Source organism: Liolophura sinensis, chromosome 1 (genome assembly GCF_032854445.1).
Source record: "Liolophura sinensis isolate JHLJ2023 chromosome 1, CUHK_Ljap_v2, whole genome shotgun sequence".
Taxonomy (NCBI): Eukaryota; Metazoa; Mollusca; class Polyplacophora; order Chitonida; family Chitonidae; genus Liolophura; species Liolophura sinensis.
The window spans coordinates 90449-116076 of NC_088295.1; the positions used below are offsets into that span (position 1 = coordinate 90449).

General features: G+C 40.9%; 1 protein-coding gene across 5 annotated transcripts in view; it reads right to left on the reverse strand.

Moving 5' to 3' along the window:
* Nucleotides 1-332: 332 nt before the first annotated feature.
* The window catches only part of LOC135481975 (guanylate cyclase 32E-like), an 82285-nt gene continuing 56989 nt past the window's right edge, over nucleotides 333-25628 (reverse strand). For 4 of the 5 annotated variants that reach the window (XM_064761771.1, XM_064761773.1, XM_064761774.1 and 1 more), the window contains 15 exons: nucleotides 25114-25262; nucleotides 20759-20855; nucleotides 19143-19218; nucleotides 18547-18646; nucleotides 17749-18036; nucleotides 17300-17371; nucleotides 16251-16416; nucleotides 15678-15827; nucleotides 11087-11264; nucleotides 10259-10399; nucleotides 7139-7262; nucleotides 6537-6780; nucleotides 5227-5325; nucleotides 3438-3529; nucleotides 333-1985 (listed from right to left, as the gene is read on the reverse strand). In XM_064761771.1, the coding sequence (XP_064617841.1) occupies nucleotides 1587-1985; nucleotides 3438-3529; nucleotides 5227-5325; nucleotides 6537-6780; nucleotides 7139-7262; nucleotides 10259-10399; nucleotides 11087-11264; nucleotides 15678-15827; nucleotides 16251-16416; nucleotides 17300-17371; nucleotides 17749-18036; nucleotides 18547-18646; nucleotides 19143-19218; nucleotides 20759-20855; nucleotides 25114-25262 (2375 nt within the window). In that variant the 3' untranslated portion in view covers nucleotides 333-1586. The remainder of the gene's footprint in view (nucleotides 1986-3437; nucleotides 3530-5226; nucleotides 5326-6536; nucleotides 6781-7138; nucleotides 7263-10258; nucleotides 10400-11086; nucleotides 11265-15677; nucleotides 15828-16250; nucleotides 16417-17299; nucleotides 17372-17748; nucleotides 18037-18546; nucleotides 18647-19142; nucleotides 19219-20758; nucleotides 20856-25113; nucleotides 25263-25628) is intronic. The other variant, XM_064761775.1, reaches the window with a different exon arrangement.

A 25628-nucleotide genomic window follows, 5' to 3' on the forward strand; every position in this document is an offset into this window, starting at 1 on the left:
GTGTTAAATACAGCATAGCGGCTTATAATGAAGACACACCAAAAGCACCGGACTCGTCCCTGCATTCAGCGGAAATATTGACACATGTATACCAGGTTAAGGGTAAGTAGGACCGTGACAGAACACGTGAACATCGTCAAGCTGGTGTGCACCTGACTGTACCAACAGCAACATTCACTTCAGAATTATCACATTTGGTTCTTATACCTTATACGAGGTATAATATATATATATATATATATATATATATATATATATATATATATATATATATATATATATATATATATATATATATATATATATATATATATTATACCTACATTCACACACATTATAATATCTTTCATATTAACGCTATAGGTAAATATGTTTAAAATGTGCTTACAGTTTACGGATTTCAGGTACTAGCTTAACTCGTCTATGTAAATGTCTATATTTGGCATCTTCAGCAAGATACCACACAAACCGTCTGTTAAACAGTCAGGTCTGTGACGCTCTCCAACGCCCTGAGAAGTCAAAAATGCTGCAATATTTAACAAAGGCTTTCTGAGCCAGATGAAAAGTCTGCAAGTGTTTGTCTATATCACTCATAACGATCCAATCCAAACAGCATTTTAAACTCGTGGTCTCAATGAGACGATCTTTTGTAAAACGGAACAATGCCCTTGCTCAAGGTTACAATGCCCCGTTCAGTGGCGATACTCATGGCCTAGGTTACACTGTCTCTTTCAATGGTGATTCGATCATTGCCGGCTGGTACACAATATTTTTTCCTGTGTAGTAATACGCACAATATGTCGTGACACGCACAATGTGTCGTAACACGCACAATGTGTACTATCACGCACAGTATGTCGTAATACGCACAATGTGTCGTGTGTCGTAATACGCACAATGTGTCGTAACACGCACAATGTGTCGTGACACGCACAATGTGTCGTATCACGCTCAATGTGTCGTAACACGCACAATGTGTCGTAACACGCACAATGGGTAGTATCACGCACAATGTGTCGTAACACGCACAATGTGTCGTAACACGCACAATGTGAAGTATCACGCACAATGGGTAGTATCACGCACAATATATCGTAACACGCACACTGTATAGTATCACGTACAATGTGTAGTATCACGCACAATGTGGTATCATACACAATGTGTATTATCACACACAATGTGTCGTATCACGCACAATATATCGTAACACGCACAATGTGTAGTATCACGAACGATGTGTAGTATCACGCACAATATATCGTAACACACACAATGTGTCGTCGCAACACGCACAATGTGTCGCCGCAACACGCACAATGTGTCGACGTGATGTATCACAAGAATAAACATCCCCCAGCACCTTTCAAATTCTCTGGGCGATAAACGTTGTTAATTTGATATAATCCTGTCCACCAGTTTTTCTCATTACATAACACAAGTAGCAGTCAACAACTGATTTTTGGTCTGAGGTGAATTTGGTCAGATTAATTGTCTGATCTAATGACCATGATAAGATACTAATCTAGCAAATATACTGACTAAACTTATGCGTCCGTGACATCTATGCAAAGTCCTGTCACCTATTACAATACATATTCGGCTGTTCCCCCTGCTGGTGGGTCCTTTGGTGCACCGATCAAAGAAAACGTTTCACACTCCAAACTGGTCTCTTTATACGACAATCTTTTCCGTCTAGATTGTGTTGGACAGTCTTTCGTGTGCTCGTCCAGCAGCTTGTACACTGAACTGGCGTGACTGCCATTGCACAGCAGAGATTCACGCTCAAGGTCAGAGTCATTTAATAGCGATGTGTCATAGCGCGTCGTTTCTGTCATAGAGGAGTCCTGGCTGTGGGAAAAGTAGCCTGTTGTAACGTCATCCATGGAATCGGATGAGGACGATTTCGTCCTCTCTGAGATCCTAAACAAGCGGTGAGATCTATCCTCTCCTACCAGAAAATAAGTACGAACTTCACCTTTACCCTGAAAACATAAAGCGGCAAATGAATTCATATGGCTTGTTCAAATTTTAGCTTCTAACACGATTTCGTTAGTGTTTCATTTGTATATTTCGTAGAAGAGCCTACTTGTACAAAAATTTGCAAACATAGCGCTCCTCCGAAAAAATAACTGTTTCAGGAGACATAACTTAGAAAAACGTCATTTCGGCAAAAGTCACCAGAAAATCGATTAGCGAAGTTCTATAGAAAAATTCTGTGATATGCTAATATGAGGCCGGAATCATTAAATGATAAATACTGTAAAATCTTATCGAAAATTCTTCCAGCAAGGGAATTAGCTGTGCAGACCAAAATGTTTACCTATGTTCTTAACAAAGAATATTTATTTCATGGTGTCGGTAAGATGCCAGGGGGTTTGCCTCAGGTCAAGATATGATCATTTACGAGGGGCACCAGGAGAGCAGCAAGCCTCTTTTTCCACAGAAAATCAGAGAGAGCAGTATTTCAATCCCCAAAATCCCAGCACAATTATTATTTGGAAAGTCCTAACTGACAAAAAAGATGCTTCCAGTTTGTTCAATCATTCAAGACGTCCAAAAGCGATCTTTCGCGGCAGCTGATCCCAAAACATGTTTTGTATTATGGAAATCATTAATTTTAGCTGGCAAGGTTGATAGAGAGCCCTCCATCCCTACTTGGCAATAAATGGATTGATCACTGACTGGATGCCTGATCGTAGCTGGCTTATCAAAAGTATCAAAATCATCAACTGCAAGCCGTCAGCATGAGACAGCTGGCGTACCACACTTGAGTGAACAATAATATAATATAATTTCAAACGAACCCGAGAGCTGTTACGGGTAGTCCAGTACAAAAATTGCCAGACCTCCATTTTCGATAGTTTGTACTTTTTAGCTTATTCTTAATATGTTCATCATGCATACTTGAATATACTTCATTTGTCAAATGGATTTACCACGATGTTTCTCCCCAAAATACTATATTCTTAATCTTTAAACTAAAGTACGAATAGCAGATATGTACTTCATCTCTTATATCTTTATGATTCTAGCAAAAATGCCCCTAAATAGCTTTCCGAAATTTTAACACAGTGTTAAAGCACAAATCAGCGCAACACAAAACATTCTTCATCTTATTGCTTTATAAGTGCAGTTTTAGCTTAAAACATTGCATGGCTTTAATCCTGAGACTTGTAATCGGCTTCTTGATCCAGCTCTGTTTGATCCACACAATCCACAATCTACAATACTGTTTTTGATTGTCTAACAATTCGGATTGTTGGACACATGCCTCTGACTCAACCCTATTTACAGCTCTTCTAAGTTCTGAACTGGAGTTATTGTGTAGAATTTTACCTCAAGAGTGCAGTTTTGACTGCTGGTCTCAGGACAGTAAAACTAATTACTGCCTTTGGCGGATCATGAGAACCAGCAGTAGTGTATCGCTTGCTCACCTTCATGTTGACCAGGCCACGCTCGTCCAAATAGTAACCGCCCAGCTGCAGCAACAAGTCCCGACATTCCTGACTCACGTGGATCTTCAGAGCTGATAAAGACACAGATATAGCATACTAATTGATCGCACATCACAATACTTGTACCACAAAGAAAAATTTCCCACCGCTAGAATATCTCAATGTGTTAATTCTGGCTGACATATAAGACAGAAAGGTCACACTGCAGAATTTACAAGGATTTATCCACACTGTCGGACCAAAGTATTACAGACATTACATGCTTTTAATTAAAGTACTGGGTGTGCTGTATTCAGTGGTCTTGTCAACATTTTAGTCCACTAATCTCTCGTTTAACCGTCCGTCTATCAATCCTTCCACTCGACTTCCAATGGTCTCCTTCCACCCATCCTTTCCCTCCACGTATCTACAGGCCTCCTTCCACCCATCCTTCCACTCGACCATCTACTGACCTCCTTCATTTCATATTTACACTCCAATAATCTACTGACCTCCTTCCACTTATCCTTCCACTCGAACGATCTACTGGCCTCCTTCCACTCAAAGTATCTACTGGTCCCCTTCCACCCATTCTTTCACTCGGCGTGTCTACTGGTATTCTTCCACCCATCCTTCCACTCGAAGATCTACACTGACCATCTTTCATCTTTACACTCCACTAATCTACTGACCCCCTTCAACCCATCCTTCCACTCGAACCATCTACTGGCCTCCTTCCACTCAATGTATCTACAGACCTCCTTCCACCCATCCTTCCGCTCGACGTATCTACTGGTCCTCTTCCACCCATCCCTCCACTCGAAGTATCTACTGACCTTTCATCCATCCCTCCACTCGAAGTATCTACTGGCCTCCTTCCACCCATCCTTCCACTCAACCCATCTACTGATCTCCTTCATTTCATCTTTACACTCCACCAATCTACTGACCTCCTTTCCATTACCCATCTTTCCATTCGACCCATCTACTGACCTTCTATCCATCCCTCCATTCGAAGTATCTACTGACCTTCTATCCATCCCTTCAATCGAAGTATCTACTAGCCTCCTTCCACCCATACTTCCACTCAACCCATCTACTGACCTCCTATTATTCATCCTTACACTACACTAATCTACTGACCTCCGTCTATCCATCTTTCCACTAGACCAATCTAGTGACCTTCTATCCTTCCCCCCACTCGACGTATCTACTGGTCGCCTTTCACCCATCCTTCCACTCGAACCATCTACTGACCTCCTTCCACCCATTCTTTCACTCGACGTATCTACTGGCCTTTCACCCATCCTTCCACTCGACGTATCTACTGGCCTCCTTCCACCCATCCGCATGCTACAATAATCTACTGACCTCTGTCTATCCATCTTTCCACTCGACCAATCTACTGACCTCCGTCTATCCGGCTTTCCACTCGACGAATCAAGTGACCTCCTTCTATCTATCCTTCCACATCACGGGAGTTCTGATTGATAAGTCGACCAGAAATGCCACATCGTGACATTTCTAGCCGTTTTGACATTTCTGGCATCTACAGAGGTATTGATTATACCAGCTGTTGCATTTGCTCGATGCTGAGCAGCCTCGAAGATTCGGGTCTAGTAATGGCCGACCAGTTTATTGTTAACGCTGACATTAGGTTCGGCTTCTACTCTAAACTCGAAAGATGACATGAGGTGTCAGAGATGAGCTACTTAAAGGTGGAAGTTTTATTTCTGCAGGCGGGCTGTGAGGTTAAAGGCGTATGTAGGGATAAATTGCTTGCACTTACCTAAGCCGGTAGATTCTAGCCTAGAGGCAGTGTTCACTGTGTCCCCAAACAGGCAATATCGGGGCATCTTAAGTCCAACCACACCAGCTACACATGGTCCTGAAATAGCAAGAACTGGTCAATATAAGCATGTTATATTCTCTTATCGTTACTTTACCCCCTCATTCGGATATATATAATCTCTACACATTTAGAAAGACAAACAACAGGGAAACATTGTAGAATATAGTCGTCATATGCCCATAACAAAAACAACCTGCAGGCACAAAAGTAATTGATCTGTCATGGAAGTTATAAGATTTTGTTAACCTGTCAATAAGGCTTTCTTCTGCGTCATGGAGAAAGGTTCCGTGGACTCTTCTGGGCAAGAAAAGTTTAGAATGATGTTAAGCGTTCCAGACACACTGTCGCCGCGAATTGCATTAAACATTTACATCAACCAGATTTCACTGGAGGTCAGCAAAAAGTAACAGATTTAGTATGATTTGGATGTTTTAGTAGATACTTAGCAGGGATCGGGCCGTAAGTAATGGTCATTCAGTGTAGATTTACGACAGGGCTAAGACACTATTACATGTCCAAACAATGTGGATATATTTGTTGGAAATAGTTTATTCCTAGACTGGGGCAGGTGAATTGCTGTATGTTAGATCAGGACTGGCCATGAACTGGCCAAGACGGACAGCACCCTTGTTATTGACCACGGTGGAATTCTTATGGAAAGGTCAAGGGAGCTTGTCAAAGCATTGTTTAATATTTTTGTTTTCATAATCCATCCTTTGCCATGTGTGAAAGGAGATAATAAATGTATTACATTCTTTTTCCAGTAATAAAATTATTCTTGAGATATGCTGTGAAAAGGCAACGTAAAAAGAACGCTCTGCACCTTAACATGGATGCATTCTTCTAATACCTTCTGAATTGTCCTCTAGTACATGCTTAAGTTTAATGGATTACAATATGGAGAATTTGTAATATGTGGGAATACAAGTAAACGATTTTTGCCCTGATGCCTGCTTGTAAAGATCTCACTTATATGGGAGGTAACATCCTTGACGTAATATATGATAGTATATATCTCATTGATATGGGAGGCAACATTCTTGCCGTGACACATGCTGGTATAAATCTCACTTACATGAGAGACAACACACTTGCCGTGATATATGGTGATATACATCTTACTTATATGGAAGGAAGCATTCTTGCCGTTATATGTGGTATAAATCTCACTTATATATATGGAAGGTAACATAAACAATATCTAAGTATAGTTATATAATATAACTGCAAACACGCAGACTACTCACCGGAGTGTATTCCAATGCGAAGTTTAATTGTGTCATGTTGTCGGTGCCGAATCTTAAAGGTTTTAATTGCGTCTAATAAATGCAGAGACATTGAAGCAATCTCCCCTGCATGATTGTTTCCATTTCTAATGGGCAAGCCACTGACAACCATGTAAGCATCACCAATCGTCTCCACCTTGTACACATCATAATGGCCCACAATCGAGTCAAAGCACGTGTACAGATCGTTCAGCAAGTCCACAACCTGTAGGAACAAGCAATCATTGAGAGAGGACTTGAAGTGCGACATATTTCTTTCAGGACTGAGGCATTTTCTTACTTTTATCAGGAAAATTTTAAATGGTTAGGGTAACTTTGACACGCTGTACATCATTATTCATGATTTTATGTTCCATTACTGATCTTACTGGAACAGATGAGACCTGCAAAGTGGTGTGCTCCATTAACAACGTATCTAAGCATATCAAACGTGCATGATGATTTGTTCCATTACAAGATATATCAAGGTATATTAGAGCATATCAAATCAGATCAATCCTGCATGATGTGTTCCATTGTAAAGTATATCAGGGTATATTAGAGCATGTTGAAGCATATCAAACCTGCATGGGAGTGCTTTCCGCTGACATGGCCGTAAAGCCAACAATGTCGCTGAAGTATATTGTCACGCTTTCGTACTGCTCGGGCTCAACTTGCTGCCCTCGCTTCAGTTGTTCCGCCACAAATCTGAGAAGAATTGAAAACACTGCTATCAGCTGAGTTTACTTCACCGCAAAAAACTGCCTTGCATTATTTCTCCCTAACCCCATTTTATTGCACAGATCACTATTTCATCTTCTGATTGCATTTACAAGCGATATACTTAAAATAAATATATAATTATATATTTGGACGTGGGGTGTATTTTAGGTACTGTCACAAAAATGGTAGTTTATCACAGGCCAAACACATGTTTGTTCTGGATTTACTCTGTATTATATAACAAAAGCATGTCATGTAATATCAGTGATTACCACAAATTAGTCCCCAAGCAGAGTAGATGACCACAACAAACAAATTTCGAAAGCTCAACATCTTTTGTAAGCTCAACATCTATTGAGCTTACAAAAATATATCTGACGATCCAGGCTAAACAATCAGACAGGCTAATCAATCAGACAGGCTGGACTCTAAGACAGGCTAAACAGGAGAAACACGAGGACGGGTTAATTAATTCCACAGAAATTATCTACGCGCTAATTAGTCTCCGCATTATGGGATTTGTGGAATCTTTTCTTATATTTTACTTCAAAGACTGTTCAAGAAGATAGTACATTTATGGAAGTTTAAACGTCAATTCACTTATTACTGTAATTCAGTTGCTACAAAGTCAACTGTAAGTCATCCTTCATCTCCAGCCAACAAAAGGGGGATGTAAATGACGTGTAGACAAAAGCAGAGCCATCAAAAGGGGGATGTAAATGACGTGTAGAGAAAAGTAGAGCCAACAAAAGGGGATGTACATGACGTGTAAAGAAAAGTAGAGCCAACAAAAGGGGGATGTACATGAGGTGTTGAGAAAAATACAGCCAACAAAAAGAGGGATGTACATGACGTGTAGAGAAAAATACAGCCAACAAAAGAAGGAAGTACATAACGTGTAGAGAACAGTAGAGCCAAAAAAAAAAACGAGGATGTACATGACGTGTAAAGAAAAGTAGAGCCAACAAAAGGGGGATGTACATGACGTGTAGAGAAAAGTAGTGTCAACAAAAAGGGATGTACATGACGTGTAGAGAAAAGTAGAGTCAACAGTAGGAGGATGTAAATGACGTGTAGAGAAAAGTAGAGCCGACAAAAGGAGGATGTACATAACATAAAGAGACAAGTAGAGTGAATAGTGGGAGGATATCCATAACGTGTGGAGGAAACTAGAACCAACGGTAGGATGGTGTACAAAACGTGTAAGGAAAATAGAGCGAACGAAAGGGGGATGTAGATGACGTTTAGAGAAAAGTAGAGCTATCAAAAGAAAGATGTACATAACGTGTAGTGAAAAGCAGAGTCAACAAAAAAGACGTGTACATGATGTGTAGAAGAAAGTAGAGCCAATAGTAGGAGGATGTACATGACGTAAGGAGACAAGTACAGCCAACAAAAGGAGGATTTAGATGACGTATAGAGAAAAGGAGAGCAAACAGTAGACTGATGTACATGAAGTGAAAGGAAAGTAAAGCCAAAAGTAGAAGGATGCACACGATGTGTAGAAGAAAATAGAGCGAACAGTAGGAGGATGTACAAGATGTGTGAAGGAAAGTAGAGCCATCAGTCGGAGGATGTACATGATGTGTGGAGGAAAGTAGAGCCAACAATAGGAAGGTGTACATGATGTGTGGAGGAAAGTAGAGCCAACAGTAGGAAGGTGAACATGATGTGTGGAGGAAAGTAGAACTAACAGTGCGTAGATGAACATGATATGTGGAGGAAAGTACATCCAAAATTTGAAGAATGTACATGATGTGTGGAGGAAAGTAGAGCCAACAGTGGGAGGATGTACATGATGTGTGGAGAAAAGTAGAGCCAACAGAGGGAGGATGTACATGATGTGTGGAGAAAAGTAGAGCCAACAGAGAGGGAGGATGTACATGATGTGTGGAAGAAAGTAGAGCCAACAGAGGGAGGATGTACATGATGTGTGGAGGAAAGTAGAGCCAACAGAGGGAGGATGTACATGATGTGTGGAGGAAAGTAGGTAAAACAGTAGAAAGATGCACTTGACGGGGTGTGTAAAGTAGAGCCAACAGTCAGAGGATGTACATGATGTGTGGGGGAAAGTGGAACCAACAGTTGGACGTTTATGACCTGGATAGATTTGAACACGACTTGACTGGCAAAGTCTAAAGGTATGAAAAGGACCGATGATGAGAGACAGGGCAGTGGGTGTTAAGATGTAAGGTTTTACCATTAGACTACTCCAGATGATGCTCAATTATTAGTCCTCAAGATCGAGGCGGGCCATCGTTATATTGCTATGGGCCCGCGTTACTCCGAGATAACGAACGTTTTGTGTCTGCTCGTGATGATTAAGGAAAGGCAACGACAACAGAGGTGAGACGCGAATATTCGTAAAGAAGATTCACCAGCCTAACTTGATATCCCCGCCCGTAGTCACGTCGCTGTTTTGTTAGCCAATGCCTCATGTTAGGTTTTTTTTAAAGACAGATAAGTAATCTGCCGTAATAATTCTCGTTGGTGATCCTATCCAGAGGTAAATCTACTTTGGGATAACCAGCCGTAACATACCGTAACTTTATTAGCTAGATGTCATTTCTAGTTACTTTTTTAAAATTTCCATTGCTGACGTGAAATAATACGTGCTAATGTCTGCGTTTTTCGACGGGTTTAACAGATCCCTAGCCTACCCCCACCCTCTCTCCCAAATCCCCGATCAACATCCGAATGGATGCAAGACAGGAGTATGGTGAGGCAATCAGAGACAACTGTAGACAGACCAGCTACAGACGCTTGTGTCATCTCTTTGAAGCTACTATCACTCATCCTCAACGCCGCTGTTTTTGTCTGTTATTTTAAAGGATCGTGGGGCTTCTCATGCCACCTATCCTGTCCTCGGAGAATCGCTCGCCAGACAGCCATTACCCTGAACCGAGTCTGCTGAAGTAAAACACAACTCCACAAATGAAACATTGGTTTTGAATTGCAAATCAGGTAATGTGTGCGGTTACCTTGGCAACATTCTCAGAAGTAGATTTTCGGTCTTCTTCTTCTCGTCCGAAAGCTGGCTAGTTCTTTCCGCCACCAATGCCTCCAGGTTATTTGCATATGTCTCCATCATTGCCAACATGTTGTCAAATATATTGGATTTCCTGTAAAAAAGGCAAACACATAGAGACTAAAACACATAACATCTCCAAAATTCACCCATTAACAGAGACTTCTTATGTTCGACAAAAACAGAAAGAAAGTGTGAGTTGTCAGATCCTCTTCACCATACCATTATTTATAGTCTTCCTATGACACAGTTCTGTCTTGTGGCCATAGATAAAGTCAGATTGCCAAATTCACAGCACACGCGTTAGAAATTGCAGAGTCTAATCCATCTGCAAAAGCTATTCGTTCCTTTGATGGACTTTAAGAGCATAACACAACATTTTTATTATTCCTATATTTAACAAAATGAAGAGGCTTTTGTCAATTTTTAGCACAGACATTACATGAAAAAGTTGTTCTGGCGTAGATATAGATCTTTGATGGTTGCAAAAAGACACAAAAAGATTAAGTGATTCAATATTCAGCAGAAGAAATAAGCTATTCGCAAGAGCAGTGAGTAATGATCTGAACAAACAAGCCGTAAAACAAGTCAGAGATGAACTCTGAACTTGAGCGTACACTTAGTGGATTTGCGCAAGAAAAAGTGCCGGAATGTCTGGGTGTTTTTTTTTGACATTTTGCGAGAGTGTAAGCATTTTCAATGAGACAGCTTGATGCTAGGGCAAACTGCTCCGTAGCCCGGTGACCCTACAAGCAGCGGGTCACTTCAGGTCAGTACTTACAGGCCCTGCTGAATTTCTTTCAATCGTAACCTGATTGTTTTAAAGTCGGGTCTGTTGTCCGGCTCCTCGCTCCAGCAATCTCGAATACAGTCACGTACAAAATCCGGACATGTCAGTTTGCTCAGGTCAGGACGGAATAGCTCTCCGGCGTAGAAATGCCTTACTCTATCGATGAGAACTGCAAAGACAACCATATGCTCTCAAGTAAATTATATGAGAGCATTCAAGTTCAAAAACCATAAAATCCTTATTATAGGTGGGATGAAAACTAACAATGTCACAAGCCCGTTTACTCTAGGATACCCACAACTTCACAAGCCCGTTTACTCTAGGATACCCACAACGTCACAAGCCCGTTTACTCAAGGATACCCACAACAATGTCACAAGCCCGTTTACTCTAGGATAACCACAACAATGTCACAAGCCCGTTTACTCTAGGATACCCACAACAAAGTCACAAGCCCGTTTACTCTAGGATACACACAACAATGTCACAAGCCCGTTTACTCTAGGATACCCACAACAATGTCACAAGCCCGTTTACTCTAGGATACCCACAACAATGTCACAAGCCCGTTTACTCTAGGATACCCACAACAATGTCACAAGCCCGTTTACTCTAGGATACCCACAACAATGTCACAAGCCCGTTTACTCTAGGATACCCACAACAATGTCACAAGCCCGTTTACTCTAGGATACCCACAACAATGTCACAGGCCCGTTTACTCTAGGATACCCACAACAATGTCACAAGCCCTTTTACTCTAGGATACACACAACAATGTCACAAGCCCTTTTACTCTAGGATACACACAACAATGTTACAAGCCCGTTTACTCTAGGATACACACAACAATATCACAAGCCCGTTTACTCTAGGATAACCACAACAATGTCACAAGCCCGTTTACTCTAGAATACCCACAGCAATGTCACAAGACAAATCGTAATTTTATACTGACAACATTGCCACAAGCCAGTTCATAATAGTATACCCACAACAAAGTCACAAGCCAGGGCACATACCCAAAACAATGTCACAAGCAAGTTCAAAGTAGTATACCCACAATAAAGTCACAAGCCAGGGCATATACCCAAAACAATGTTACGAGCCAAAGCATATACCCACAACAATGTCACCATCCAGTGCATATACTCACTGCAATGTCACATGCCAGTTTCTACTAGTATACCGACAACAATGTCACGAGCCAGTTCATACTAGTATAACCACACGTCACAAGCCAGTGCTCACACACGTTCAACTCCGCAAATATCCATTATGCCGCTGATTTTTTTAAAAATTAATTATGACGTTGCCCAAGGCGTCGCACAACCGAGCGTAACCGAGCTCATGGATTTTAACATTATAAATCATGAAAAGTGTTCAACATTATATATTTTCCTTTCAATAGTAAAGACTTCCAACATATCCATGTATAGAGCTTGTGTTGCTACGTGTCACTGACTAAAGGCAATTTTGGTAGAGAGTATGATTTTACAGAGAGATGAATATAGGTAACTCGCTACAGGAAACTATAATATGCCCACAACAAAAAAAAACTATGATATACCCACAACAAAGTCACAAGCCAGGGCATATACCCACAACAATGTCACAAGCAATTTCACACTTGCATACCCACAACAAATTCGCAAGCCAGGGCATATACCCACAACAAAGTCACAAGCCAGGGTATATACCCACAACATGGACACAAGTAAGTTCACATGAGTATACCCAAACAATGTCCCAAGCAAGTTCACAGTAGTATACCCACAACAACGTCACAAGCCAGTCCATATACCCACAACATTGCCACAAGCCAGAGCATATACCTACAACAATGTTACAAGCCAGAGCATATACCTACAACAATGTTACAAGCCAGAGCATATACCGACAACAATGTTAAAAGCCAGAGCATATACCCACAACAACGTCACAAGCCAGTCCATATACCCACAACATTGCCACGAGCCAGAGCATATACCCAAAACATTGCCCTAAGCCAGAGCATATACCTACAATGTTACAAGCCAGAGCATATACCGACAACAATGTTAAAAGCCAGAGCATATACTCACAACAATGTCACAAGCCAGAGCATATAACCACAACAATGTCACAAGCCAGTCCATATCCACCACAACATTGCCACAAGCCAGAGTATACCCACAACAATGTCGCAGGCAAGTTCAAAATAGTATACCCACAACAATGTCATAAGCCAGAGCATATACCCACAACAATGTCACAAGCCAGAGCATATACCCACAACAATGTCATAAGCCAGAGCATATACCCACAACAATGTCACAAGCCAATCCATATCCCCACAACATAGCCACAAACCAGAGTATACCCACAACAATGTCGCAAGCAAGTTCAAAGTAGTATACCCACAACAATGTCATAAGCCAGAGCATATACCCACAACAATGTTACAAGCCAATCCATATCCCCACAACATAGCCACAAACCAGAGTATACCCACAACAATGTCGCAGGCAAGTTCAAAGTAGTATACCCACAACAATGTCATAAGCCAGAGCATATACCCACAACAATGTCACAATCCAGAGCATATACCCACAAAAATGTCATAAGCCAGAGCATATACCCACAACAATGTCACAAGCCAGTCCAGATCCCTACAACATTGCCACAAGACAGGGCATATACCCACAACCACGTCACAAGCCAGTCCATATACGCACAACATTGCCACAAGCCAGAGCATATACCTACAACAATGTTACAAGCCAGAGCATATACCGACAACAATGTTACAAGGCAGAGCATATACCCACAACAATGTCACAAACGAGTCCATATACCCACAACAATGTCACAAACGAGTCCATATACCCACAACATAGCCACAAGCCAGAGCATATACCCACAACAATGTCACAAGCCAGTCCATATACCCACAACATTGCCACAAGGCAGAGTATACCCACAACAATGTCGCAAGCAAGTTCAAAGTAGTATACCCACAACAATGTCATAAGCAAGAGCATATACCCACAACAATGTCACAAGCCAGAGCATATACCCACAACAATGTCATAAGCCAGAGCATATACCCACAACAATGTCACAAGCCAGTCCACATCCCCAAAACATTGCCACAAGCCAGAGTATACCCACAACAATGTCGCAAGCAAGTTCAAAGTAGTATACCCACAACAAAGTCATAAGCCAGAGCATATACCAACAACAATGTCACAAGCCAGAGCATATACCCACAACAATGTCATAAGCCAGAGCATTTACCCACAACAATGTCACAAGCCAGTCCATATCCCCACAAAATTGCCACAAGCCAGGGCACATGCCCTCAGCAATGTCACAAGCAATTTCACACTAGTATACCCACAACAAACTCACAAACAAGGGCATGTACCCACAACAATGTCTCTAGCAAATTAACACTAGTATACCCACAACAATGTCACAAGCAAGTTCAAAGTAGTATACCCAAAACAATGTCATAAGCCAGAGCATATACCCACAAGAATGTCGCAAGCAAGTTCAAAGTAGTATACCCACAACAATGTCATAAGCCATTGCATATGCCCACAACATGGCCACAAGCCAGTGCATATACCCACAACAATGTCACAAGCCAGTGCATATACCAACAACAACGTCACAAGCCATTGCATATGCCCACAACAATGTTACAAGCAAGTTGAAAGTAGTATACCCACAACAATGTCACAATCCAGAGAATGTACCCACAATAATGTCACAAGCCGGTGCATATACCCACAACAAGGGCACAAGCCAGTGGATATGCCCACAACAGTGTCACAAGCAAGTTCAAACCAGTATACCCACAACAATGTCACAATGCAGTGCATATACCCAAAACAATGTCTCAAGCAAGATCAAAGTAGCATACCCACAACAATGTCACAAGCCAGGGCATATAGCCACAACAATGTCACAAGCAAGTTCACACTAGTATACCCACAACAATGTCACAAGCAAGTTCAAAGTAGTATAACCACAACAATGTCACAAGTCAGCGCACATTACCACAACAATGTCACAAGTTAGTGCATATGCCCACAACAATGTCACAAGCCAGTTCATATAACCACAACAATTTTACAAGCCAGTGCATATACCCACAACAATGTCACAAGCCAGTGCATATGCCCACAAAAATGTCACAAGCAAGTTCATATATTCACGTCAATGTAACAAGCGGTGTAGACTGTAGAAGATATTTACGCCACTTGGCCAAAGATACCAATTTTGTTCATTGTGTGTGAGTACAATCAATCATACAAGAGTAGGGCTTGCCACTTCTTCTGACTAGAGGAAGCTGATTGCTCCGTATTTAAACTGATGATGTTTTTCAGGCAAGTCGTGTTGATGACCTACTGTGACAAATAAGGCAGGCTTTTTTATTTATAGCTTTGGAGACAAATGACTGTACGGTGAGAGTTACGACGAAAATTTTATTATTTATTAGCAAGACTTAAAAGTTAACGCCTACTTACAAACACGTACATTCTCAGGGCAATTTTGAGACGAGAAATAGGGTAATAAAAATGTATCCTATTACCTTTGTATGAGATATCCTGGTGTCCCCATGGTCCCTCTCTTCCATTTAGTTCGTACAAGATAATAGCAAAGGAATAAACATCTCCCTTTTGAGTGCCCCTAGGGAGTCGATTGGGGTCTCGTAAAAGCTCAGGGGCGGTCCACAGCAAGCCTAGTTCAAGGAAAAGTGGAAATGTTCAGATAAAATCCGGATGAAACCATTTCTCCGAAAATACCAGAAGTGATTAAATCTATCAGAAGCACTTTTCAGCTGTTCAAAGACCTCATGACGTAATACGAATATAAAAGCATAGACTATTGGTTATTGACATGATAAAATGGGGAAAGAGTAAGGTGATAAAAGTACGTTGAGATTACTTTTTCTGAATACACTAAACCTTATACAATTCATAAAAAATTGTGTTCTGAACCAATATCTCTGCCATTCGGTATGACGACAAGGGGCAAATTTTAATTTGTTTACTTGTGTAGCTTGTCAGTTTACGTCTGATGCAAAAGAAAATGCTCTTCAGTGGGCAAAGTTTATAATTAGGCCAGTTGACGTCCATACTGTAAGTATCTTCTTCATACGTACGTTCGTAATACTTCGCTTCGCTCTCCGTTGGCTGATTATCCGATTGGGAACAGTGATGAAGTCCGAAGTCCGCAATTTGTAAAACCCACCTGCTGTCCACCAAACAATTACTGCTTTTTAAATTTCCGTGGGATATTACTTCACTGTCGTGTAAGAACACCATCCCCTGTGAATTTTTAAATCAGTTATCCTGAATAGTAGTTCCTCATTCATAAATGTCTCACAATTTTAAGTGGATCTAACGAAGTCTGAAGATATTCAAGGTAAGTGATAAATGTATTATAGGATCTTCTTTCCCGACTGACCAATGTGATCTCGCTGAAAATGAATTACCTGTGTACATGCCATGACACCGAGTAATCATACGGTTTCTCCTAATTATTATTAAGATGTTTGCTTCCGCCAAACCTTGTACGTGCATAAAATTGATATAATCTGAGCTGCTAATTGGACAAGAGGCTATATTTCACCGGCGGCGTGTGCCAACTGTCCTCACTGCTCTGTTTTTTCTCAATACTATAAGCTTTTTATTATATCGTATTCGTGCACAAACCAGGAGTCTTTCCATTTGTATTGTTTTCTTACTATTATGTATTAAATGCTATGACATCCCAGCATTTTGAGTAATTCTAGACCACTGACGTCAAATTAATTACAATTATCAAACTGATTTTACCTAGTTCTACTTGGGCCACGGTTCCATATGGCCCAAGTAGAATTAAAGTAGAATTAAATGCTTCATTATTAGCAAATCGCACGCCATTTGCTAATAACTAATCATTTACATCAACAATTATTATAAAACCCTAACTGGGGTAGACTTACTAGACGCCGCATTTCAATGTATCACACTGTCGTCGTTGTTCTGACTTTACTCTCTATGCTGTAAATCGTTTATTATACTGAATTTAATAGACTTCGATAGAGGGTTACAAAACAACTAAATGCTTGTAGTTTCAGGCATGGGCGATGTTCATTTGTGGAAACACTCAGTAGTATAATTTAATCTCCCTGAATATAAATACGTCCAAAATAAGGGTAGTACAAACCTTAATTAAATCAGCCACTAGCGAGGCTATAAACATATCATCAAGGTGAAGATCTTTATTCCGAAGAATGTCCTGACGATTAGAAAAAAAAAAACATTAATGAGACTCAAGCCGACATTAGTAAACCCCTGCTCAGTGCGTACAAACACACGACGTGCATTGATAATCTGTCACAGACAAACTTGTGAAATATAACATGAAACTACAGCATAAAAGCAGTGGCGTTTATTAAATGCCAATATTCATCTCTTCAGACATGAAGATTTTCAGTGTGAAAGTGGAGCAATATGAGCTACATGGAGTTGACATTTTAACAGTTAGGAATCTAACTGATGAATTGGGGTCCTCTATTTTACACTAATGTAGCGGTAAAGGAAATGAAAGTCTGCGGCTTTGTTAGGCAAATGGGAGTTTCATGTTGATAGACTTGTGGGATGTTCTGGCCGTACCTTAAGGCTGCCTCTGGCGCAGTACTGGCTAACTATCATGATGTGAGGTGGGTCGATACAGGCGCCTATAAACCGGTTGATGTTATCATGGTTCATCTCCTTTCTCAGCTGAAGTTCCTTTTTAGCCGATCTCGTTATTTCCAAATTCTTTTTTCGCACCTGTTTGATGGCCACCAGACTCCCTCGAAACGTCCCGACTTTGGTGTAGAGATGCTTACCCGGTTTTGAAGTCTCGCCACCGGCCCGGTCATCAAGCAGGAAACTCCAACGGGCGTTCTGAACTTTTTTCTGGGGAACCATGGTCAAGATAATATGTTATATATCACAGCCCTCTCTCTCGTATTTTAGCATGGGTTAAATGCCACATGAACGCTGAATAGAGCCTCGATTTGGGTAACGGGATTTGGAATGTAAGTGACCAGTGCCAACTAACACGATTATGAAAAGCCTCGTTTTATTTACTGCTGGGAAATTTTCCGCAGTACAGTAAAATCTTTATGGAAAGCTTTGCTTTATATTATACCGTAAGGTTCTGGTAAAATGATCATACAAGAGAGTCCAGACTTTGGATTGTAGACAATCCACCATTGGTGGTCCTCCGTTGTCCACAGGAGACAATGTGATCTACAGGTAGATAATTTGGCCATAGACCGACAAAACCTAGTGTCAGAAAGTCAGCCCGGCCTCCCTGGTTTCATTCAGATGTTTACATTCTTCACTACGAAGAAACCGCCGATAAAATTATAAAAAAACATAATTGAACCCGGGAACTATAGCCTATATATTAATCGTACACACCCTGGGTGTCGTTGTTGACATGTTTCCCTCCAGCATTACGATGTCTTTCTGGTTGATTTTCCACAGTAATCGTGCCAGTTTTTGTTCATACATGTAATGTCTGCGAAAAAAAGAAAGAAAAACAGTTCCTGTCATCAAGTACTGAAAAGGAGCTAGCTTTTCTAGCAATAAGATCAACTCTGGTTGGTTCAGCCACAGTTTCTCTTCACCTTTGAGGTACAGCGGGCGCCTTCTATCAGTTTTATTCCACCAACACACCTGTGCATATTAACATGAAATATTCTTGCCGCCGGCACAGAAAACCAATCAAATAAATAAATATGTAAATGTTTGAACTTATTTTACTTAATAAAATAATATTTAAACGATATATTTTGAGTTCTAATGTCACATTGTTGAGATACACGTTACCTATATTAGTGGAATGATCAAATCAATGTGTGAGGTTTAACACCACATTTGTTCTGTCGTGGGATATGCCACACAAGGTCCACATTATAAAAATTCGATTCTCCAGAATCGACATACAATGTGAATTATGGTCTTCATAGGTGTGAAAGCAAAGACAATATAAACATATGCACTCTAAACCATACCTGGCAAGGAAAATACCAACGACAGCCACGACAGCTGCCAAGGTGCTACATATGACCACTGTCGTCCAGTCCGTCGCTGAGAATTAAAAAAGCAAACAAATGACAAAGTGTTTAGCTGCAAAATTCATCAAATACACCGCTGGTGTCCCAACGCCACAACTAAACTGACGGCCAAAGGAAAATTTATCATAGGTTTAATGGCCCTACTTTGTAATAACACAAAACAACAGATGCTGGAAAAGTAATGTATTGAAAACAACAATATGTTTAGGTCATCCACGTCCAAAGTAAGGGAATGTACAGCAGCCCATATAGCCATCACATGTGCTTATCTGAGTTGGGGTAACGAGATTCGACATTTCAGTTTGATGACCAATCGGGTGAGTGAGGAAAAAGTTGTTCAGTTCGACATAATCGCCTCGTTAGTACCTTGTGTGGCCACCCCTTGCTTCAATGCATGCAAAATTCTCCGACGCATAGAGAAAGTCAGTCGTCTGTGAGGTCACGTGAGATACGATACCATTCTTCGTCAAGAGCGTGTGCCAGTTCTTGCCGATTAGCTGAAAGTTGTGCTCGTCGTCTTACGATGCGATCCAGGGCATCTCAGAGATGTCTCAATGGGAGACATGTCTGGGGAACGTGCAGGCCATGGTAAGACGCTGACGTCGTTAGCGTCAAGGAAGTTCTGCACGACTCGAGCTCTCGAGCAGTATGGACACTGGCGTTATCATGCCAGTAAAGGACACGACGTGGATGTAGCCGAAAGAAGGGCCGATAAGCGCGGATTCCGTGATCCTGGTGTCTCCTTGACACTGTCTGCCGACTGAGCCGATGGCCTAAGGTATTCAGCGATGATGACGTCACAATCAGGAAACGATTTCGCAAATGCCAGGCACTCAAGTACCGGTCTTCCCTGGGCGTGGTTACCATACGTCTGCCTGTTCTGTCTGAGGTCCGTCCTGTCTGCCTGTAACGCTGCATCAGATTTGTAACGGTTACACATTGCACTGCAAGCATGAGTTGCTCTCATAGCCACCATATCCAAGGCCCTCTCGCGTTGTTCAGACTGACTCCAGTCCGTCGTGGCATCACTACGGTGTTTTTAACACTGTGCAAGTCTGATATCTTGGCTTTAAAATTTTGTACACTTTTTTACCTTGCGGTTTCGGCCCGTCCACGGGTCACTTGATTTTATAACTTTTCTCCTTCTGTTGCAACGGACTGGTATGGGCTTACATGTAACTTTCCCCTTATGGGAATATGCTGGAACAAATTGGATTTTTACTGGGTTAAGAAGACCGAATTCGCTGAAAACCCTGTTAAATTTCAATTTATGAGTGATAAAGTTTCTTTTGACCGTCAGTTTAACTACACACACACACACACACACACACACACACACACACACACACACACACACAAACTTCGTTATATTTTGGAAGTTCTTCCTTGGCACTATAATGTGTAATTTGGCAAAATGTCACTCTTTGAGTTGATTACCATTGCCATCCTTCAGCAGAATAAACCATTTATTATGTAAAATAAAAACCTTTAGGATTTAGAGGAAATGGTTTTAATTTCCGTCTATGAACTCTCCTGTCTCTTTCTTGTATCACCTTTGGAGGGGCATTTTTCGTTGTGAAATCCGCACAGGGGCTCGCTGAGTGGAACAGTTCCTTTCACCCATTCAATACCTCGCGTCTTCTCAAATTCCTAGATAAAAATCACAAAACATACAACAAAAAACTGTGTTAAGTACATACATATTCTTATAATGTCTCAAACAGGTCTACTATATATATATATATATATATATATATATATATATATATATATATATATATATATATATATATATATATATATATATAAACAAACAAAGCAACGCTACGCTCACAAAGTAATATCCGACGTTTACGAGGCGATAGCCAACAATCTTGTGCTAATGCTCAACGATTACGTGCCTTTATTCTATTTTAATTACCTAGACTTGTGTGTCTCCGACGTCTGCCTGTATATAAATTAAACAACTGGACGATGCCTAGCTCCGCTGTGGATGTTCAGATTCAGCGATTTAAGTACTATCTGTGCAAGTACACTGATTTTTCGCTGTAATATAACATGTAGTGCAGGCTGAGGGTGAGATATCACGAACTGTCAGCTCTCGACAGGCGTTATTGAACTCGAACTCGTGCTTTGCGCATCACTTCTATCGAGGTGTGAGAATGTCTGATTTGTTTGGTCTGGACACTATCATGTGGTATTCGCTATTGTATTATAGTGAACGATGGTGTTTGAGTAGTGACATTGCACGTGCCTTCTTCTGAACAGTGTTGTTTACTTCAGTCGTCTCAGTGATGGCATTCTCGGCTGAATGTCAGACAGCTGGTCCAAAACAATGCAAAGCGCCAACCGAAGAAGATTTACACACAATTCTGCATATAAAGGACAGTGAGAATACTAAGCGGTTCACAGAGTGCGCAGTGAGATGTTTCAACCAGTACTTAACGGAGTTTGGTGGCGAGGGAGGTGGCACCTGTGCTATCAACAATCTGACCAGTCGGATCAACACCTATCAAAGTCTTTCGTCGGAGCTCGCAAAACTGACGGAAGAATACAGGCTTAACATTTCTTGGATTCAGTATGGCTCAGAATGTCTGCGAAGAATACAGGATTGACATTGCAACGGTCCCAAGATTTAGTCGCAGTTCGGAAATGTACAAACCTGTTCTTGTGGAGTTGAAAGAAAAGCGTGAAGCCGCCATTCGCCACTATCCTCTAATAAGAATAGTTGACCGCATCACCAAACTGTACACCAGCGACGGCTTGTCTCTTGATACAACACAGGTGTGGTTCGATGTCATTTTTCACACAAGCAGGCGGGAGAGACAGAATTGATGTCTCATGAACATATATTTCCACAAGTAAACTCTTTAACAATTAATATCCTGTTTTCCAAAAAAAATTCTTAAGGGCAAAAGTACGTAATTAGTCATGGGCACAGTCTAAATTTGGCGGCACAAAGCAATTTAGAAGGCGATTAGATGAACATCGGTCGGCATTAAAAAAAAAACAACCAAGTGATATTTGGGATCGTCTGTTTACACCATACTGAAGAATTTTTCACTCATACGACGGCGCCCAGCATTGTGGTATGAGAAAACCGGAGAAACCCACGACCATACGCAGGTTTCTGCAAGACCTTTCCACGTTCAGCCGCAGAGGAAGGCAGCGCCCACATTGATAGCAGGCTCCACGGTCATTGCCTCGTGTACTGATCCAAAAATACACCATACTTTGTAAGAAATACATATGTTTTTCATAACTGTATTTAAACGACATATTGGTGTAACTTCTATTGATAACAGATGGCGATGGATGAACATACATGTTCCATAAGGACGAGATGTACAAAAGCATCGAGACAGTGACACTGCAGTTTGCACAGTCGAATGTATAAACGGAGAGATCGGTTGTTAGTATTTATGTTTGACATAAAATTTAAAAAATCATTTGCTCACGTTGTAGTAATCTAACTCTGAGTTTTGATTTAATCTGACACTAAGGAGAAAGACATCTTCTCAGGGCTGAAACTAAAATAGGCAGGTGCACGAAGGGTCGAATATCACTTGTCCACTGAATGTATGTTTCATTTAGACAATGTTTCAGTACACGTTTTTGTAACACACTCATATGAGTAACAACCTAATTTATATTAGTAACGGTGACATTTTGAGCTGCATTTCAAACATACTAAAACTAGACAAACCTCTTGTGGAAAACATTTTATTTATATGTCGTACCGTGATGAAATACAGCATGATTTTTATGTGAACAGGACATCACCTGTGGCCAGTGGCTACAAGACGTGCCTGACAGACTTTTATTCCGATAGAAATGATCTGTGGCAAAGACCAGCGGCAAAATGTGCAGCTCTGGAGCTTGGTATATTAACTCTGCTCTTGGGGTAAACACGCTCGCCTCCCTTATGAAGAACCTATCTTCTGAGAATAAGCTCTCAAGAATCTACACAGCATCCGTGCTATAACGATCTCCTCATGGGATTCGGCAAATTTTGAGGCACGCGATATTATGGCCTTCAATGGGCACAAGTCCGAAGCATTCATCTCTAATTACAATAGGGTAGTCAAAGAAGAACAGAAAGTGAACCATCTTCTCAGAGCCGTGGCGTCACAATCAGAAAGTCTACAAACTGGCCAACATGTGAATGGATAAAGTCCTCCGCGTAAGGTGGACAAGAAAATAACATTCTAAAGAAAGTTTTAGATCCATCAGGCTTTAACAGAGTACCGAAAATAAGTGACTGCCTCGTAAAATTCAATTTTAGTAACAAATAAGTTGCGTTTTAATGACAGTGCATGACAGTCCTTTGGAAATTCCCAAAATATCTATAATAAAGACCTTTATACACTATTTTTGCTATCCAGAAAAATTAAACTTTACTAAAAGCAGAATTATATCTCATTTCATTCATTAAAATTACTGAATTGCTGATTTGAATTCAATTCTTATCATACCCATTTGGTGTTAAGTACTACACTCAAAGTTCCGTGAAATTATTTACCCACGTCATTCATTGGAGCCTTTTCACACTTAATTATGAAGAAATGGTGAAAAAAGATAGACAAGGCTGCTGACTTTTAGCATGTATAACCAACAAAAATTATTGAAACGTGAAAAGTTCCGACTTAGCTGGAGACATTGCAAATACAATACAAATTGCCGTCCATCATAGAACACAATACTCTAATCATTTATCTGGCCTATATAGTTTGAAATTACTGTGTTAGACAAGAGTCCCAAATGGTGCAGCTTTATAATCGGCAAAAATACACAAGTGCGAAAAAAGAAACTATTGCTTCATGTTGCTTGCAAAGTAGATATTTTAACAAAACAAGTTTCCTGGACAGGAGTGAATTTGATATATCACACTTAAACATTCATTGTCTGTATTTGTAATATATATCTTCACTGAGAAATGAAGAAGGTCGCTACCAGTGCCTTGTTTTGCGATAGTCCCAGGAACAACCAGGATATTCTTTTGCCACAGAACCAATCAAGACCAGCATCTTGTTTCGCGACATTGAAAAGCTTCGTTGCCAATGCTTTTGGTTCATATATATATTTGAGTAGAATTTTACGTCGAACTCAAGAATATTAAACTTACACGACGGCAGCCAGCATTATGGTGGTAGGAAACCGGGCAGAGTCCGGGAAAAACCCACGAACATCCGCAGGTTGGTGTAAGACCTTCCAGCGTTCGAGCGGAGGGGAAGCCAGCATGAGTTGGACTTCAACTTACATCAATCGCATTAACAAGAGGGTTCTGGGTGTTTCTGCTGTGCTAGCAGGCTAACCAGTAGACCACGAAGACCCCGCCAACGATATGAAAGTCAGCTAAAGTGTTAACAATGATCCTCAAGTGATGAAGTCTGTACATATCTGGGCATGTATGGCTACAAATCAGACGGGCCACTGACCTGAATGGAATGACCGGAAGATGGTGTTTATCAGTATGATCAGGGCCCGTTTGTTCAAGCACATAGTACATACAATCGACTGTAAACACGACAACTGAGTTTACAGCTACCTGTACAAATAAGTTACGTCGCCTGCACATAGGAACTGCAAGATGGTTATATGTTTAGGTGTTACAATCGCGATCACTCGCCAACTTACAACTAGTACATATACATGTAGTCTGTGTAAATGGAAAACGTCAAAGAATTTTAAATCATAATGATCCTTAAGTGAAAAACAACAACATGTGAACTAACTGTCTACCTGAAGCAAGTATTTGTACTGAGCACTAATGTAAATATTTACAACAGGGTCTACCGTATGTACAATCACATTAGGAAAAAAAGAGTACCAGTGGCCATAGTGAACAAGTTCACCATCGTACATCTCATGACGAGTGATGCAGTCTATACACTGGAGATTTACTCACGATTTCACTGTCATTCTTTATTAGGAAGTTGCCGACTGTTCTCAATACTTTCCCAAAATTCGCCGCGGCGTCTGTTTTCAACCCCAGAACGGTGTAATTGGCTTCGGATTCCCCTTTATCGTCAATCGAAATATCGTGGCCTTGAACACCTACAAAAAGACAAATTAGACTCCTCGGTAAGGCTGTTCAAGGGTGATATATTCTCTAGAAGTCAAGAAAAAACCCACGTCCAGTTTAACCAGTTCGTCTTGGTGTCAAGTCATGTTAGGCCTGAGAGAAGCAGAGGACATAGAGTAATTGGAAGAATCCGTCTTGAAATGAGGCAAGTGTTTGGGGTGGTTTCCCAAGATGATGGAGTTGAGTTTTGAGGTGAGCAGCCGGAGATTCACACTTCCTGGGAGTTCTACAGAGGTAATTTAAATGCTTTAGTGAGGTCCAAGCGTTGCCCAGGTTTTAATCCCACCGACCATTCACAAACTGTGCGAATGTTATTCAATGCCTAGTTTACACACCAT